At 52.3% G+C, this 17,568-nt stretch overlaps 6 protein-coding genes across 6 annotated transcripts; 3 read left to right on the top strand and 3 right to left on the bottom strand.

Annotated features, from left to right (window-relative positions):
* Nucleotides 1-282: 282 nt before the first annotated feature.
* J4E82_010125 (uncharacterized protein) lies at nt 283-4,171 on the bottom strand (the record flags this gene model as incomplete). Its single annotated transcript, XM_051736341.1, has 4 exons — nt 283-696; nt 1,182-1,871; nt 1,922-3,439; nt 3,491-4,171. The coding sequence occupies 4 exons, from the start codon at nt 4,169-4,171 to the stop codon at nt 283-285; spliced, it is 3,303 nt and encodes a 1,100-aa protein (XP_051583896.1).
* A 1,090-nt stretch (nt 4,172-5,261) lies between these two features.
* J4E82_010124 (uncharacterized protein) lies at nt 5,262-5,954 on the top strand (the record flags this gene model as incomplete). Its single annotated transcript, XM_051736340.1, has 2 exons — nt 5,262-5,327; nt 5,376-5,954. 2 exons carry the CDS (start codon nt 5,262-5,264, stop codon nt 5,952-5,954), a joined length of 645 nt encoding a protein of 214 aa, XP_051583895.1.
* A 971-nt stretch (nt 5,955-6,925) lies between these two features.
* J4E82_010123 (uncharacterized protein) lies at nt 6,926-8,879 on the bottom strand (the record flags this gene model as incomplete). The annotated part of the gene is made up of 4 exons (XM_051736339.1): nt 6,926-7,751; nt 7,801-8,069; nt 8,115-8,344; nt 8,444-8,879. The coding sequence occupies 4 exons, from the start codon at nt 8,877-8,879 to the stop codon at nt 6,926-6,928; spliced, it is 1,761 nt and encodes a 586-aa protein (XP_051583894.1).
* A 432-nt stretch (nt 8,880-9,311) lies between these two features.
* On the bottom strand, nt 9,312-10,953 carry FSA7 (MFS transporter fsa7; the record flags this gene model as incomplete). The annotated part of the gene is made up of 4 exons (XM_051736338.1): nt 9,312-10,133; nt 10,190-10,267; nt 10,323-10,701; nt 10,763-10,953. The coding sequence occupies 4 exons, from the start codon at nt 10,951-10,953 to the stop codon at nt 9,312-9,314; spliced, it is 1,470 nt and encodes a 489-aa protein (XP_051583893.1).
* A 1,368-nt stretch (nt 10,954-12,321) lies between these two features.
* J4E82_010121 (uncharacterized protein) lies at nt 12,322-13,566 on the top strand (the record flags this gene model as incomplete). Its single annotated transcript, XM_051736337.1, has 1 exon — nt 12,322-13,566. The coding sequence occupies one exon, from the start codon at nt 12,322-12,324 to the stop codon at nt 13,564-13,566; it is 1,245 nt and encodes a 414-aa protein (XP_051583892.1).
* A 643-nt stretch (nt 13,567-14,209) lies between these two features.
* J4E82_010120 (uncharacterized protein) lies at nt 14,210-15,019 on the top strand (the record flags this gene model as incomplete). Its single annotated transcript, XM_051736336.1, has 1 exon — nt 14,210-15,019. The coding sequence occupies one exon, from the start codon at nt 14,210-14,212 to the stop codon at nt 15,017-15,019; it is 810 nt and encodes a 269-aa protein (XP_051583891.1).
* Nucleotides 15,020-17,568: the final 2,549 nt, after the last annotated feature.

Below are 17,568 nucleotides of genomic sequence, written 5' to 3'. Positions count from 1 at the left end.
CCTGTCTCGCTGTGGTTATTCCTTACTGCAACCCTTAGTAGTGATGACCCCCGGCTATCGATGACGAGCCACGCAGTCAAATGCAAAATATGATATACAGGAGTACAGAATCGGAGGGGGTATCTCATAACCATGCATTACTACATACATCGTACCAATTCATCGCAAAAGCCTCACATGGATGCCGCACACCGATCAACAAACAGCGTGCATCAACCTGCTAACAGCACAGAACCATCTGTCCCGCGCCATACCAGCCCCATCGAGTGAATAACAAACAAGCTAAACCACGACTCTGCTTCCGTCTTCCTTACCATCGTCGCCGCTTCCCCTCCTCTCCAACTCCGGACTACCCACCTTCTCGGGACTGGCAACTTTCACCGGACTCCTTCTCCCCACCTCCTGCCCCTCAACTTCGATGCGGCCTAGTATGTTTTCCTCGTCGTCACCCACGCCCTCCATACTATGCAGACTGTCGTCATCGGACGAGTCCTCGATGCCTTCAAACATGCGTGCGAAGCGCTGATGCCCCTCACGCTCCTCTTGTTCCTGAGTTTTCCCGGGAGCTGATGGGTCGTCGGGGTCCTCCTCTGCTTCGCGCGTCGATTCAAGTTGGGCTTTGCGTTGCGCGAGTCGGAGAGCAAATTGGCGACGGGCCCGCGAGGGAGGGATTTGAAGCGGCGGGGGAGCAGTGGGCTGAAAGAACAAGCAGTGTTAGCAGAGAACACATATCGGTGTGGCTTCGTTCGGCGGCGATGGAACGCAAACAAAAGACAAGACTACATGGAAAGTACGATACAGGAGGAAACACAAATAGACGGAGAAGCGGGGAGAAAGAAGAGGACAGCATACCAGATCATACGGGAGACCAATCATCCAAGTTGGTACGTCACACAAAGGAGATGAGAATAAGAATCACATCTCACGATGCGTATTACTACATGTATCATACACCCTGTCGGATGGCGCAAGGAATGTATGTACACAAGGGATGATGGCTGGCCCCATAGATCTAGTATGCGAGCCGTCTGTCTGTTCCAGCTCATGATACAAACAACGTATAAGAAAAGGAAACGCACCAAAGGCGGGAGAAACGATCGTGGTATAGTGTGTGTTATGGTCGGGGCGCTCGGACATTATCGATAGTCCATATCAGCATCGTCAAATGAGATTTCACCCACTTGTTCGGAGTCGTCGACAGGCCCCTGCCGTTGTTCCCGCTCTCTCTCGGTATCGACATCGTCCATGTCTTCGTCTTCTTCGTCACTCGAGTTAGTAAAGCCACTAAGCAAGGAGCCTCCGCTGAAGGTGTACCCACCACCCTCAGTGTCACCAGCATTGGTGAGCTCCATGCTGTCGAGGCCTATGTTGCCGTTGTTGGCAAGGCTTGCATTGGAGAGCCCGCCACTGTCGCCTCCAAAGTTGTTGTTCGCAGCGTTGACGGCATTGAGCACGGCCTGTCGGGGCCCAACACTCATATCAGGTCGTACGCCTCCGAGAATGGCGTTGTCGCGTTCTCGTGTCTCAGCTAGAATGTGTTCCACGTAGTATACCCATTCTTGAGCGTGAACCTTCTCCAGGACCATCTGTGATAACACTTCGTCGGTGTGTCGTTCTGTAAACTTCAACACCTCTTCCGCAATCAGCGTGAGATGACCCATGTATCCCAGTCGCATGGATGTTTCCTTATGCGACTTGTCGCTCTCCTGCTGCCCTTTGATGATGCGCTCGGTAATGCCTCCGTTGTCGAAGAGATCGATCGCTAGTTGTCGGTTGTATCCACGGTCCATCTGCCCGTTGAAGACTTGCTGAACAACATCATACACTACATTGTGCAGGAAGTTGTTCCATGGGAAGCGAAAGAAGAAGTCCTGTAACACTTAGGAAAAATGGTTCACAATGAGGGTAAAATGGTACTTACCAGTATCGTTGGTACAACCTTGTTCTCAACGAATGTAATCTTCAACAAATCGCCAACAACGGGCGTGCCGTCAATGTCGATTTCAAAGCCTACAGTCTCCTCTGCACTACCAAATACAACGGAACGTACGCTCTGAGTCTCGTCGATAGGAGTAATCTCGGACAGATCTGATCCCGCTACTGGTGCTGTGAAGCGCGAGGTGTCGATGCTGGCTGTTTCAGCTTTGCTTTCGCGGTTCTTACCCGCAAACAATGGAGCTGGCTTGTCATCTGGATGAGGTGAAAGACTCGCAGATTGGTCAACGTTTGAATCTGAGGTTTGGCTAAGCTGCTGGGTTAGGAGAGATGGCGGGGTCTTGACATCGGTTTTGGGTTCAGTCTCGGACTTGTCGGTCTGTTCGGGCTCAGTTGGTTCCTGGCGATCATTCATGACGGTATCCGTATCCAATTCAAGCTCATCAACCTTGGCAGTCAGTCCTGCTGATGTAGGCGACTCAGCATCGTCCGCGGGCTTGGGCGGCGACGGAGCAGTCTCAGCAGGTGCTGCACTGTCCTTGGGCGGCGTCAGAGGCTCGTCAACAAACTCGCCGTCATCGTCCGCGGTCTTGGTAGCGGACGAATCTTTTGGCGCGTCTCTTGGTTCAACCTTTGGTGAGGGTTCCAATGGCTCTCCAATCTGCTCCTTCTCGGTCGCAGTGTCTTTGGAGTCCTCGGGAATAACCTCCGGCGCAACGACTTTCTCAAAGTCGTCTTCCGAGCTGTTTTGTACATGCAGGGGTTTTATCTCGGCAGGGGAGTCCATGGATGGTGCGCGCGCATGATGGAAGCCCTGGCTGTCGACGCTGGTAGAAAAGTCGCCCATGTTGCCAGCGTTTGCCGAAGTCAATTTACCGTCTGCTTTCAGACGTTCCCGCTCAGCGTCGCGTCTTCTAACTTCGGCTTCGCTTCCCCGTTCGTTGAGTAGTGCCATGTTACTGCAATGTAGCAACTCGGCCATCAACTCGCAGGTCTTGAAACGATCAAAGCCGAGTGGCTCGATCTTCTCGCCAAAGGCTGTCTTGAGCTCTCGCTTCTTCTTGGTAGTGCTGCCATCGCGCTGTGTCACGATCTGGCTCGAACTATTGACCAGCTCCATGAATTGCGGGATGTGGTTCGCGAACTGACGAAGCAGCGTTCCTAGATAGATGGGGTCTGAATTCTTGGGTACCGGCCCGATTTGATTCTCCAGGTCGTAGTCAGAGTTGTTCTTTCTGATGACCTCGATAATGATGCCCACACCGACTGTCAGTGGGTTGCCACCTTGAAGCATGAAGTCTATCAATTGCTTCAGACATTGCTCGGACACCAATTGGCGCGTAAGCTCGTTGGGCCCGATGACGGATTGATCTTGTGTGGTAGCGTTTGCGGATATGGTGATGATGGCCTTGAGGAAGTCACCAGCGGATGTTTGTGTAGAAGTAGATTGTTCGGGGGCGAGGAACGAGATCAGACGGGGTATGAGGTTCTGCTGTTGTAACCACTGCAGTGTTGTTAGCTCTGCCTGCGAGGACATGTGGGTGGAATGGCTTACGTCAACAATGCCTTGTCCGCCTTCACTCTTCTCTAGGCTGATGATCTTCAGCAGCAGGTCCATGATGACAGGGCAGTCGACATGCTGCAACATGTCTGTCACAACGTTGTCCAACGACTTGAAGAACTCGAGCATCTCCTCCATCTTGCGGTCGAGCAGCGACTCGTTGACCTTGGTGAAGTAGCCAGCTTGTACAGGATCGAGGGGCGCAGGCTGCTTGATGTAGGCCCAGAACTGTCGCAAAGTGTCCTGGTTCTCGAGGACAGCCTCGGATATGGACCATACTTCGGAGGACAGGATCTCGCATGACACATAGGCATACTTCATGCGCTGTCGCTCCTCCTTGCTTTCTTCGCTATCGCCAGCATCGGACTTTGTGGTGGACGTCGAGCGTGCCCTGACTTTGCCGAAAAAGCCCGTCCGGCTGGGACTCCGGGCCTCGTGCGCAGGCTCATTGGATGTGTCGTCGTCTGGTTCCTTGGGCCTTGCGGCGATAACGTAGCGCAGCAGGCGCTCCAAGACATTCTCATCGCGAAGGTATTCTATCAGCTTCGAGTTCTGCTGCTTGAGCTCCTGTATGAGATCCGACTCGTCCAGCAGCTCCTCGACAGTCACGTCGGGCTTGTCGAGGATGCTGTCGAGCGACGACAGCTGCGCGTACCCGCCGAAGCGCCAAAACATGGTGGTTGCGGTGGTTTGCGGCTACAAGGGCGGGGCAGGGGAAGGGTCGGGCGAGGCACTCGAGAGCTGTTGCAGCTGCGTGGGGCACATGCGTAGATTTACTGCGGCGACCAATGCGTCATAGATAAAGGGGAATGGCGGTGCAACGGCTGCTGGAATGGTCAGCGGCGGGCTTTGTTAGCAGAGAGAGAGAGCGAGAGAGGCTCGAGTGAGACAGAGGGCGCGTGTTCGTGGCTTGGGCTGGGTTGCATGCGTGGGACAGAGGTACCTACTAGCGAACACCAGGCCGCGGGGAACGAAGGCAATGGCAAGCGAAAAGCGCGCGAGACTCCAATCGACCCATGCACCGACTGTTGGTGAAGCGTCGTTACAGACACAGATGCGGAAAACCTGTGTATTTCCTCAAGGCAGTAGTGTTGTGGGTATTGTTGGGTTTGGTGGTGACAGCTCAAGGCTAGAAGCTGCGTAGTACGGGTAGCGTGCGCCGCAGATCACTTGCACCTCCCTGATATCGACCACGGCAGACGGCAGAATACTAGCACCTCATGCTCGTTGCCTTGGTTGCTGGCTCGCCCGCCAGTATTGCGCCAGTATTGCATCGCCAAATTGGACGGCCGTTTACCTGAATCCATGCTACCATATATACCATGCATCAGCTGTGTGATGAGTTGTTGAATCCTGCGTCGCATCGCATGCCGGCATCCGTCTACAAGACGCTCTTTTTTCCGTCCTGCATTATATAACCTTGGAATACTGTTGAAGTACTTTGCGCCCTACATGTACACTATGCTTTTTCTTTCTCTTATCATACTAGCTTTCGATAAGCGAACACCTTCCCGATGTCACAATAAACATTCAATGTGCTTCTTCGTATAGCGCGTGTGGCAACCATCTTTGGATCTTCAGGGTTGAGAGATCCACTGCGAGCACGTGACAATCAATGACGTTAGCGGGAACTGCCGGAGCTACGACCATCGTTTGGTGCCTGCCATTCACCCCACACTCGCCAGCACACTCCACGCCCGCTCTCCTACCTCGACTACACACCACGAACCTTTAGTGGACCGCCGAACACTCCCTCTCCGCCAACATGAACCGCCTTTTCGGAGCCAAGAGCAGCGCGCCCAAACCGACACTCAACAGCGCCATCTCCAATGTACGCTACACATACTAGGCAGCACCCTCCGCACACTAATAGACCCAGGTCGACACACGCATAGAAAGCATCGACGTCAAGCTGGCGAAGCTTAATGCCGAGCTCTCCACCTACCAGCAGAAGCTCGCCAAGATGCGCGACGGCCCCGGCAAAACAGCCATCAAACAAAAAGCCCTCAAAGTCCTCCAGCAACGGAAACAATACGAAGCGCAGCGCGACCAGCTGCAGGCGCAGTCGTGGAATATGGAGCAGGCCGGCATGATGCAAGACAACCTCAAAAACACAATGACTACCATCGACGCCATGAAGACGACGACCAAGGAGCTACGGAAGCAGTACGGCAAGGTCAATATCGATAAAATCGATAAGCTTCAGGACGAGATGGCGGATCTTATGGATATGGGAAATGATATACAAGATGCCATAAGCCGCAGCTACGATGTGCCAGAGGACGTGGACGAGTCAGAGTTGGATGCTGAGCTGGAGGCATTGGGTGATGAGGTCGACTTTGAGGGCATCGGAGAGTCGTCAAGCATGCCGAGTTATATGCTGGACGATGCTGCGCCACCCCAGTTCATCGACGAAGCGCCTACAACTGGCAACAAGGTCAAGGAAGCTGCAGGCTGATGAAAGAAGTGTCTGCGCATATACCTCAGATTGCATGGCATCAGGCGTGTCAACGAGTGTCCCTAGCTTGTTCGCCATTAAACTTCCAGCCGAAATATGGCCATGGATCCGCAATAGTTGCCTTGCGCATATTGAATGATAAAGCACGGGTCGGCCTGAACAAATTCTTCCGTTGGGAATGAACAACAACAATCAGCGGATTGGTAGGATGCAGATCGGAACTCGGTGATCAACAGGCCTTGGAAATGCCTAACACCGGTATCGTGTATGGGACGACTGAAAACGTACCCGGTACGCAACACAATAGATGGCTAGCTCGGCGACACAACCGCGAAGGATAGCTTACATCAATTAATGTATAACTTACAATTTGCGTGTCTGCCTATGCACGAAAGAAAAAAAACTTCTATTGTCTGGCCTCGCATGTACCTGATATGCAAAGGAGTGTTCTATCAAGTCATTTGCAAACTTTGTAAGAGTTGCGTCTAGCTAATCATTGTAGCATGGTTGGATCGTATTACTGCGGACCGAGCGTCGCCAGTGGCATGCCAGAGTTCAAACGTTCAATGACTCGACATTCGTCAACCAGCGTTGTCGGCGCAATCATTGTGCTGGACACAAATAACCCTAGCCCTAGTTTTGTTAACTTCAATCATTTCGACGATACCTAAGCGCTACCTAATTCTGTTTATTACCGACCGACACCATCACTCCCTTGAGAACCTTCGCAGTTTCTCCTCCCGAGCGTACTTCAACGCCTCGCCCATCCAGGCGACGTTCTCGTCTCCAATCAGAGCCTTCACGAAGGCGACCAGTAATAAATAGAATAGGTAGCGCTTAGGTATCGTCGAAATGAGTGAAATCAACAAAATACAAAAATGGATGACACTCCGCCAACTCACACTGTGATACAATACGCACAGTTGAGCCTATATACACCAAATAGCGTATTGAGCACGAGGAGAAGATGCTCAAGCGACTCCCATACCCGCAAATACCAAAGCAGCAATGTTCATGAGAACAATAACGCCCCAAATGACGACTGCGAACGCCGTAGTGACCCAGTGGTTTCGCATTTGCACATAGCCATCTGCTGTAACATCCGTGTCTCTCTCCCCATTGTCGTCGGGTCTTACAGCGACTTTCATGTACTGCGCTCGGCAAGTGAACCAAATAAGCGGTGCGCTGACAAAAGGAAGAATCACACTCAGTGCGAACTGGCTGCCATTCAAGGCCTTGCTTAGCCCATCTTGTCCGACCGAACCGGCGATGATGATCGAGGGCGTGATGCTGATGGATCGTGTTATGAGGCGACGAAGCCATGGTTTCATCGTCCAGTTCAACTGGCCTTCCGAGACCATCTGTCCAGCAATGGTGCACACGATTCCAGCCGAGGTACCAGAAAGAAGCAATGCCAGCGCAAAAATAGTACCGGCAACTGGCGCGATCGACCGGGACAACAGTTTGTGGATAGAGAACAAATCGGCGTCTGTCGCTTCGGACTGACCATACAGCGAAGCGCCAGACACAATGAGAATGGCTGAGTTGACGAAAAGAGCAAAGGTGAAGAGAGATATGGCAAGCTCTGCGATACTGTAGGACATGCAGTGCTTGATGGCTGCAAGGGAAGGCCTGTACTTCAGCTCGTCTGAAAGAGAATTCTCGTCGGTATCGCGAAAGGAGGTGGAGTTATTTTGGTCGTCGTACTCGCGTAGGCGTGGCTGAACAATGCCGCTACCAAGGTAGAGGCTGTGAGGCATAACCGTGGCGCCCAAAATACCACAGGCTTGGTATAAACTGCACCTACTTAGTAAGTGTACCCCATAGAACGATGTATAGTACTCACGCTTGCGACTTGACTAAAGTAGAAGATGGAACGAAACCATCGAAGACTTCACCGACTGAGGCGTGGATCTTGCTGAGTTCAAAACAGAAACATATTACAACACCGAGCACGAGTAGTGCTACGAAATACTCGAATCCGCGAAGGGCACGCATAGTGCCAGAAGGGGAGTAGAAGATAAGAATGATCAAAACATCCACGATAGATAGTGCGCACCCGGCGACTAAAGGGACTTTGATGAGAATGTTCAAAGCAATGGCTGTACCAATCACCTATACAGGTTAGCATAGGCTAGAAGCAGGAGAATGGAGACTCACTTCAGCGATATCTGTTGCGATGATGGCTGACTCTGCAAAGAAATAAAGCGTATAGTTCATCCACCGCGGAAGATGAGCCCTGCAGTTCTCTGCGAGGTTCATGCCGGTGACGGAACCTAGTTTGATGCAGAGCGATTGCAAGAAGATGGCGAAAATATTAGACATTAGTACGATGAAGAGAAGTTTGTACTCGAAAGAAGCACCAGCTGCAACGTCGGTCGCGTAGTTTCCTTGAACTAGTCAGCGTTTCCTTGATACTTTTAGATGATTGTTGCAGCTCGCGCAGCTGCGCAACTGCGCAACTTCGCCATCTACAGATCATGGCTCACCAGGGTCGATGTATGCCACGGCAACCATGAAGCCAGGTCCTACAAACTTCAAGTACTTGCGGACAACTTCAATGGCGCCACCCAAGATACCCCCGCGACGCTTCTGTCGATCGACATTTTGTTCTTCGTTGAAGATGGCAGACGGTCTGATGGCCGTACTAGCAATGTCATGGTCCACACTCCCCGTTGCATCGCTCCTCCTGCGCAAGCCGTCGAAAGCTTTAGGTTGCAATTGACCATCCTCTTCAGTCGCTTGCCGACGATCTATCGCTATGTCGTTATCCATGTTGTGACAATCTATTCGGTTATCATCTCTGGCCCTTGCGTTCGCCAAGTATCCTAGATCCGCCCTCGTCGTCGCATCCGTGTTGAGCGCATTCGGGTTCTGATTGTATCCTTCCGGAAATTCCGGATCCGTGCGCGAAGGACAATTCATCGCGAGTATTTGGGTGGGCGCACGAAACAGCGTCCAGCTCCACCTTAACACCGATGTATCAAAGTCAAGTTGACAATGTATAGTGATTGATGTAAGGAGTTTCCAAGACTTTGACAGGATTATTGTGGGGTGATGGCGTCGCCGGGTACTGCGGCTCCGAGTTGGCGCATTCTAGTTACGGGGTTATTGTGTCCGTGCATCAAGGACGCGTAAACGACTCGTCTTTTAGAAGACTAGACCTACGGTGATAAGTCAGAATCTCATCATCAACTCTAGTTCGATAGAGATCTAGTGCCGAGGATCAGGCATATGGAGCCCTACAACTACTACACGACGACGAGTACCAGAATGTGCGGGGTGTTAGAAATATCGTACTACTCAAGCTAGTTTTCTAACTAAATACTAGTGCTCTTTTCGGTCCTATGCTTGAGACTACAACTTGACGACAAACCGCGTCCTTAAGGTTTCTCCATATCGGTAGAACAGCCATGGAACAGGCGTGAACGCAAGAGTAATGAAACCCAAGACACTGTTACCCCAGCCGAGGCCCAGTTTGTCATACAACGGCGCTGCAACAAGGCCCAGAAACGCGCCGAATGGGGAGCGCACAAGAAGATTAGCAGCGAGAGCCGAAGCTGCGGCTTCTGCACCAAACGAGTCCACGAGGTATATCTGGCCAGGTATGACAACGAACAGAGATCCAAAGCCGATGATGAGAGTACCCAAGATAGGGACGATCCAGTGGACGTGGTGGTAGGCGCTCCAGCCGTACATGAAGCAGCCCAGCGGTGTGATGGGCCCAAACCACTTCATTAAGATGAGACGCTGCTCTGGCTTGCTGACAGTGCCACCCTGCTTCTGCCCGAGGAGTTTGTCGCTGAGAATTGAGAAGACCACCAGGCCGAGAAACATGCCGATCCCGAGACCGAGGTATGCCAGCCCTGATGTCCCTTCATCGAAGCCGTAGACTCCCTGGAAGACAGTAGGGAAGGTGGTGAAGAGAAGGAAGATGAGACCGAATAGCACACCAGTGTAGAGAGATATGAGCAGGACAACGGGCGAAAAGAGGAGCATCTTAAACGGCCGTGCAATAGCACGGACGAGGACCTGGCTAGGCGTCTCTTTCTTAGCTTTATCCGGCTCGAGCCTCATACCCTCGGCGTCCTTCGACGACCGCTTGGCTTTTCTGCGTAAGAGAACAGCAGCATTGGTTTCGCGCATGAAGAACATGGTGGCCAAACCGATGATACCAGACTGAACGCGATACCGATTAGCAGTTGAGCGTTTATTATCCGGCCAGGATGACCTACCATGATCAAGATGATTCGGAACGTCCAGCGCCAATTGGTGTACTGCGACACATAGCCTCCGATGATCGGGCCAAGCACCTATGTGGTCAGCATTTAAATACAAAGGGTCGTCCCGACTGGAAATCAAACGTACAGGTCCCAAAATTGGTCCCATCGCGAACAGGGCCATTGCCTTGCCTCTCTTCTCCTGAGGAGTAATGTCTGCGACCGTACCGCCGCCAATGGTCATTGGCCCCGAGGCAGCGCAGCCGCAAAGGAATCGGAAGACAAGAAACATGGAAACGTTGGTACTGAAGGCGCATCCCAAAGTGAAGGCGATGTAGACGGCATTGCAAGCGTTGTAAATGATGAGTCGGCCGTACAGCTCGGACAGAGGCGCGAGGAGAAGAGGGCCAAATGCAAAGCCCAGCACGTAGAGACTGACAGTCATGGCCTCGACAGTGGAGTTGGTGATGTTGAATTCCTTGGCAAGCTGGGGTGCTCCAGGGGCGAACATAGTAGCCGCCAAGTTGCTGAAGTTCACAAGTTAGCACCCATGCGCTGGTCTCAGGATCACAATAGGTCAGTACTTACGCTGTGAGAGTAAAGATGCTGACAATGGCTACATGGAAATTCTTCTTCGGCGCTGGCCAGTTCAGGGGGTTTTCAGCGCTGTTGGGGTCACCCCAAGGATCGCTCATAGACTCCGTATGTAGTTGAGCAATCGAGGAGTGCTGCTCACTGCCCACTTCTGGATCACGGTCGCCAGCAGTTGAATGAGCCATTGCACGTCAGATATCGATCGATCTGAGTGCCTGGCTGTTCTTGCTATGCAGGTTGCAGCACGAACATTGGAAGCAGTACGGCTCTCTTGAAGGCTTCCTCGCCTTCTTGGTCGTAAAAGGAAGTCCGCGGACCTGTCATTTGCTCCGGTTGCATAAAAACGCCAAGCCAGAAACGGACGTGAATCTTTTGGTTCTCCGAGCAAATGATGGTGAGACTGGGCGGCCAAATGCAGTAAGTCCGTGGAGCACCGGAGCGGAGGTAGGCGGGGCGGAGCACGATCGCGGGGCGGGCCTTCGGGTTGTAAGCCGCGTCGCCAGGCTGATTCTGACACGCATGAGTTTTAGCAGGAAGCTTGCCTCTACCTCGCCGACAATGTCAGAATCAAACGGACCTCAACTCCCAGAGTGGGGGCCGGGCAAGACGGCCAGAGGCAGGGCCCGCTTACCCTCCAGCAGGCGTCGCGAGCGACCTCAGTTCTCCTGCAACCTTTGCAGGCAGAGAAAGTAAGCTCACCACAACCTATACTCACTCGCCTAACAGAAGGGAGCAAGAGCTAACACTAATCTTATCAGACTGCGATGCGACAGACAGCTTCCCTGCGCATCGTGTGTGCAGCGTGGGTTGAGCCTCTCGTGTTCATACGCTCAATCAGCGGCGCGCCCGGTTGGTGCTGAACAACCTGTCCGCACGGTACAAGATCGAATCCAGCAGCTCGAGGACTTAGTGGTGGACCTGATGCAAGGAACATTGGCAAGCCACGCGGCCCAGCCTGGCCAGGCCCTCTCAACGTCGCATTTGCCGAGTCCGTTGCTCATGACAAATCAGTCTGGCACGGACAGAGTTATGGAGACTGACAACAGCACCTCACCTGGATCTGAAGCGGGCAGTCTGCAACTGACTAGTTCTGGTACCAATTATGTCAACAGTTCTCATTGGGCGGCAGTTTTGAATGGAATCGCAGAACTCAAGGACCATTTCGAGAGTGAAAGGAACAGTCCTGCCAGCACCGATTTTCACGATCTTTCGATTCCTGAGCGAACAGGCCCACGGCTGCTCTATGGCTGTAGCAAATTTCCCACCAGGCAAGAAGTCATCGAGTCTATCCCTCCACGGCAAGCCGTAGATCGCCTGGTGTCGCGCTATTTTAGCTCCTTTGAGATGTCTACGGGTCAGTATTGTTCAAAAGTGAAACTTATTGTGAAACTGACAGCGGGATGCAGCTGTGTTGCACAGCGCTCAATTTCTGGAAGAGGTAGGCCAACGGTTTGCCTAGCTGCAACTCGATTGCTAACATCGCCAAGTACGAAAACTTCTGGAAGGATCCATCCGCAACTCCAGTCATATGGCTTGGTTTACTGTTCACCATCATGTGTCTGGCGGCGCAGTTTCAGATATCGAGGCTTGACCCTAACAGCCAGACTCCAGCGACTCCCTCGACAGAGCATGATCTCGAGAACATGGTGGAGACATTTAAGGACAAAATTGTGCAATGTCTGATTCTGGGGGAATATGCCAAAGGTGGCCCGCACGTGCTCGAAACGCTCCTCCTATACATTGCAGTTGAGCTCTTCTCTCGAAACGACGCCGAGATTGGGGTTTGGATCCTCTTAGGCACCGCGGTTCAGCTCGCAATGTACATGGGATATCATAAGGACCCAAAACATTTTCGAGAGATGTCGCCTTTTGTGGGAGAGATGCGAAAGAGGGTCTGGGCAACAATCGTCGAGCTTGATATTGGCATTTCCGCTCAGATGGGCCTTCCCCGGCTGATCAAGCAATGGCAGACGGACACGGTGGAACCTGCAAATCTTCAAGACAGTGACTTCAATAAGACAACCAAGGAGATGCCTGCAGCTCGGCCAGAGAACGATCTCACTCCTATGCTATATCGGCTGGTAAAGGGCCGAATGATGTCGACGATCGGCTTCATCTGGGACTTTGCAGCCAACACAAGGTCTTACACGTACGCAGATGTCATGGGCATGGACACGAAGCTGCGAGGGACCTATGTCTCCATCCCCGAGTGCCTCAAATGGCGATCAATGGCGCAATGCATTCTCGACTCATCACAGATCATCATGCAAAAGGTTTATCTGGAAATCATGTACCACAGAGCGAGGATTGTACTCCACCGGCGGTATCTCAATTGTTCGCCGACCAAGACCCCCTACGGTTATTCCCAACAGGCATGCCTGGACGCAGCGCTGAAGCTTCTTGAATATCAGCATATGCTGCAAGAAGAAACGCGGCCGTTCTGTCAGCTGTACCAAGAGCGGTGGCGTGTTACCTCCCTTGTCAATCACGACTTTCTCTTGGCCACTAGCGTCCTGTGCGCGTACTTGCAGCAGGTCCGTGGGGAGACGGCGACGGCAGGCGCCGAAGGAGGCACCAGCGTTGACACAATACGAGCATCCTTACAACGCTCATACGGCATATGGCTCAACTCAAGCAGCTCGTCCAAGGAGGCCCAAAAGGCCGTGAGCGCGTTGAGTGTCATTCTCGGGTCTCAGGACTCCATGGACACGAACACCAACAACGAGACGGACATGTCGTTTGATCAGCTCCCCGCGTCTCCCGGAACTAGCGTTAGCTTCTACCCCCAGAGTGAGTGATGCACATGGCGCCGCCCGTATCTTGAGGCTAACCTGGCAAAGTGTTTGGCGACTCGGCCGGCTTCGGAGTCCAATTCCCCGTGTTTGACTTGATAGGCCTGGGTAATAGTGCGACTTCGCCAGCGGTGGTACCGCTCAGCAACTTTCAGGTCTCGACACCTGCCTCTAGTAGTGACTGGCAGATGTTGAATGGTGAGCTGCTTCCAGGCCGCTTCACGACATACGACGGACGCGACCCGACTGAGCGGAACTTAGCTCTGGAAAGACCCTGGAACGGGGCTTTCTATTAGCTTACGGCGATCCATAAGAAAGCCGGCGGCGACACATCAACGCCGCGCGAACCCCACACCCAGTCTGGGCGGGCCTACACAGTTGTGACTTCCATAAACCAACGGCCCTTTCCATTCCGATGAAACGAACACGCAGAGCCCCAGGCCCGCGTCCGGACTTGGCTACGTCCCATATAGCCAAATTGCAGTAGTCATAGCTTGATCCTCCGGAGGGTCCCAAGCCTTTAGCGAAAGAATTATCAGATGGTGGGGCGTTTGCCTCCCCGCTGAACTATACGGGGCGGCCCGCACTGAGGCTTTTGAGGCAACCATGCACATCAACCACCTTCAAGCGCAATAATAAACGACGCGACATGGCCTCGCTAAGCGGTTGGGAGAAGCACGATATCCTGCGCTGCGAGCGATTTCTGAAAAGGATCGAAGGCTGGGTCGACCCCACCTGGGGTTTTTATGTCTATGGTACCTACACACGCCCGCAAAAGCGAAAGGATTCAGACAAGGGGCACGATGAGGGCAAAGTCCAGGAGAAAGCGGGTGAGTCATATACATTCGAGCTCAGAGAGGGATGTCTAATGGCTGCGTATCTAGTAGACAGCGAAAACTTCCAGGCCGTGCTGAACAAGCTGCACGCCCACGCTGCCGATACCCTGCGCTACGAGCAACTAGAGCCGTACAATCAACAGTTGATTGACACTTTGCGCTTACAACCCGCTGCGTACCTTCCTGGCGCTTCGCTCGCTGACGTCTGTGAACATTTCCGCCAGAACGCAGGCAGTTTTCTTGGCGCTGGAGGCGGAGTCATAGAGGAGGATTACAACTGCGGTCCCAAGACTGACTGGTGTCTGATCATAGACGATGACTCACTCGATAGTATCGAAAATGGGCCCGAACCAATCGGACCAACGCCGCCAGACGATGCGATGCCCTGGACTCTAAAGCGTAACGCCAACAGGGTGTTTGTCAAGCTGCTTAGTAAGAACGAGTTCACAACGGAAGAGCCCAAAGTTCTTGCTGCGCAGGGTCGGGGCGGGACTAGTCAGAGGGTTGAGTGGCATGGCTGGTGCAAGTTCTCACCCGTGTATCTGATGCCTGTCTTCAATGAGACCGACAAAGGAGATATCGAGACTTATTTCAAGCATCCCGATCAGCTCATCACGATCTAGCTATATGTTATAGTCATCTAGCACCGAAACACCATACAGCAGGCCATGAATGTGCGGAATCAGGCATTGGAACGAGTCGAGTCGTATGGTCGTGCTACTGGTTTAATATTCTCCTTGCTCTTGTAAGGCTTTGCTGCTAATGGACTGGCTTGTCATATTCTGTTGAGTATAATGTTTGTCTGTAGCCTCGTCTCGTTGGACCACTGCAGCAAGTGCAATGGCTCGATCTTTTTATTCGACTCATACATGTTGAACCAAAATCAGAGATTTGCGCAGCTCGAAACATGCAGCATGAGCCAAAGAAAGTGGAATTGGACAGCAACCTCGTGTATTGATTTTTCGCGCATCATTACATGATATCAGCCCCCACCGCTCCATATCTCGCGTACGCGCCTTGTTGTAGTAGTCATAGCTTGCTTCGTGATCGCGATAGTGTGCTTGTGGTTGGGGCGGCGCCTAGCTTGGGATGTGCGCGATGTGTCTGCGGAGATAGCAACGAACGAAGATGGGAGTATAAAAGTAGAGTTCTCTCATGTGGCTACAGAGAGGGTGCAGATGAGTATGTGGACGAACGATAGACTGAATTCTGCGGAGAAGATGGAGAACTATGCAAAAGGTAGGATGACAAAGGGAAAACTGGATTGTAGTTAGGGGAAGAGGGATTGGTAAGGGATGGCACGCTTTTTGACTATTCTCTACGCTCAACGCGTGTGACGACTATTTCAGTTGATATCATGCCCATCACAACGCCTGACTCGTCTGCATGTAGGTTGTAGGTAGACGAAGAGCAAAACTCGTCGTACATATACTATAACTTTCCATCCCGGCCTGATACATTATCCGATCTCGTTGATTAACATTACATCCCCAGGAGTTTGAAGCTGACTACTTGGGTATATAGCCTAGACGCCAACACAGACATAATAGCCCAGCCAGACGTTGCATGAAGAACCCAAGCCAGTGTTCCACTTCAAAAACTGCTCGGACGTAACGCCCGCAGCGGTGTAGAGTGCCCAACAGCTGTCACCGCTCACAATCTTGTGGAACGTTTTGCAGTTGCTCACAATACCTGGCATCCGCTCGCTGGCAGGTGGGCCTGAGGAAGGAGCGGGGGTAGGTGTCGGGGTGGGTGTGGTCTGCGCACGAGACACGTGGACGCAGACATAATAGTCCAGCCAGAGGTTGGAGCAGCCTGAAGCCCGTTAGATGTTGAATAGCAAAACAGGTAGTTAGAAACATACTGGAGTCGATTTGAGGGTTATAGCCTGCGAATTGAGTCCTACTAATGCCGTTCCTCTTGGAAATGGTCTCGCAGTTGTCGTTAGAGACGACCTTGTCCCAGCCATCGCAGTTGGCCGCAAGACCGGGCATGGTGTTCGTAGGTTTGCTCCCAGACGCAGACGTCTTGGTTGAAGTCTTGAGAGTGGTAGGCGGCGTAGTGGAAGTGGGTTTAGGCGTGGACGTAGGTTTAGGCGTGGAAGTAGGTTTAGCTGTAGTGCTGGGCGCCTTTGTCGATGACGGGGTAGGTTCGTTAGTGACCTCGCCAATGACACAGTACGACAGGTCGGTGTTCAGGCCAGGGCATGTTATGCTTGGGTTCAGCATCTTCAAGTCGTTGACAGACAACCCCCAGCTACTCGCAAAGTCATCGCAAGTCGCACCAAGATTAGCGGTCGTCTCGAAGGAGCAGTCCACACCGCGAGCAGTGATGAAAGAAGACGCTGCCACCACAGCTGCTGGGACACCAGCAACGAATAGAAGTGACAGTTGCATCTTTTTTTCCTACGCTTCTGAATTAGAACGAAAGGAGAAACTAGATCAGACTGAAGTTACTTGGAAAAGATGAGAGCTGTGGTGTGGTGGACGAAGCATTCACCCAGTTCCGTCTCGTTGGTTTTATAGTCGCTCTTTCTCTCCATCCTCCATACGAGATTGCAATAGGGCCATATCATTCCAAAGAGCCTAACCCGTTGCACGCGAGGCAGAATGAAGCCCTGAACTGATTTACAGTCTAGAAGGGAAGAAAAATGACACCGCGCCATCTTACTTCGGGTAAGCAATCGTGCCCGCGCTTCGCATCTGACTTCAGTGGCGGTAGAAACGGGAGATTTTTGAAGAAGGATTCTGTTGAGCTGTGATATTGATCGCACAGTAATTTTAACCTGGTTGCTTCTCCGGATGAAATCTGAGGAAGACACAAAGTTATTCAGAGCTCGGCTACGAAGTGCTGCTTGATGCTTTGCTCGGCCTGCATTGAGATCTTCCTATAATTCTTACCTTAAGGTTACAATCCTGCATAGGTACCTGCAGGAGATCCAAGGCCCCCACGGCTGAAGTCGACACCACTGCGGGATGGCAATTAAGCATTGTTGCTTGTCAACGAACCTAAAAGCTTGGTTCGCCCACGATGGATTGTAAGACTGGTGATTTGCTGCGGTTATTAAAAGCGCCAAGAGTGCCAAGCCGGGATAAGGCCAGTCTAGCCGCAAACATAACGACGCTAGAAAGCTTTAGATTACGAAACGTTAAGCGCCCATGCTAAGGAATCC

The sequence above is a fragment of the Alternaria postmessia genome (genome assembly GCF_024291825.1).
Source record: "Alternaria postmessia strain BMP 2775 chromosome Unknown scaffold_112, whole genome shotgun sequence".
In the NCBI taxonomy this organism is placed as follows: Eukaryota; Fungi; Ascomycota; class Dothideomycetes; order Pleosporales; family Pleosporaceae; genus Alternaria; species Alternaria postmessia.
Note: the sequence above shows the minus strand (reverse complement) of the source record. Positions and strands in the feature narration are given on the sequence as shown.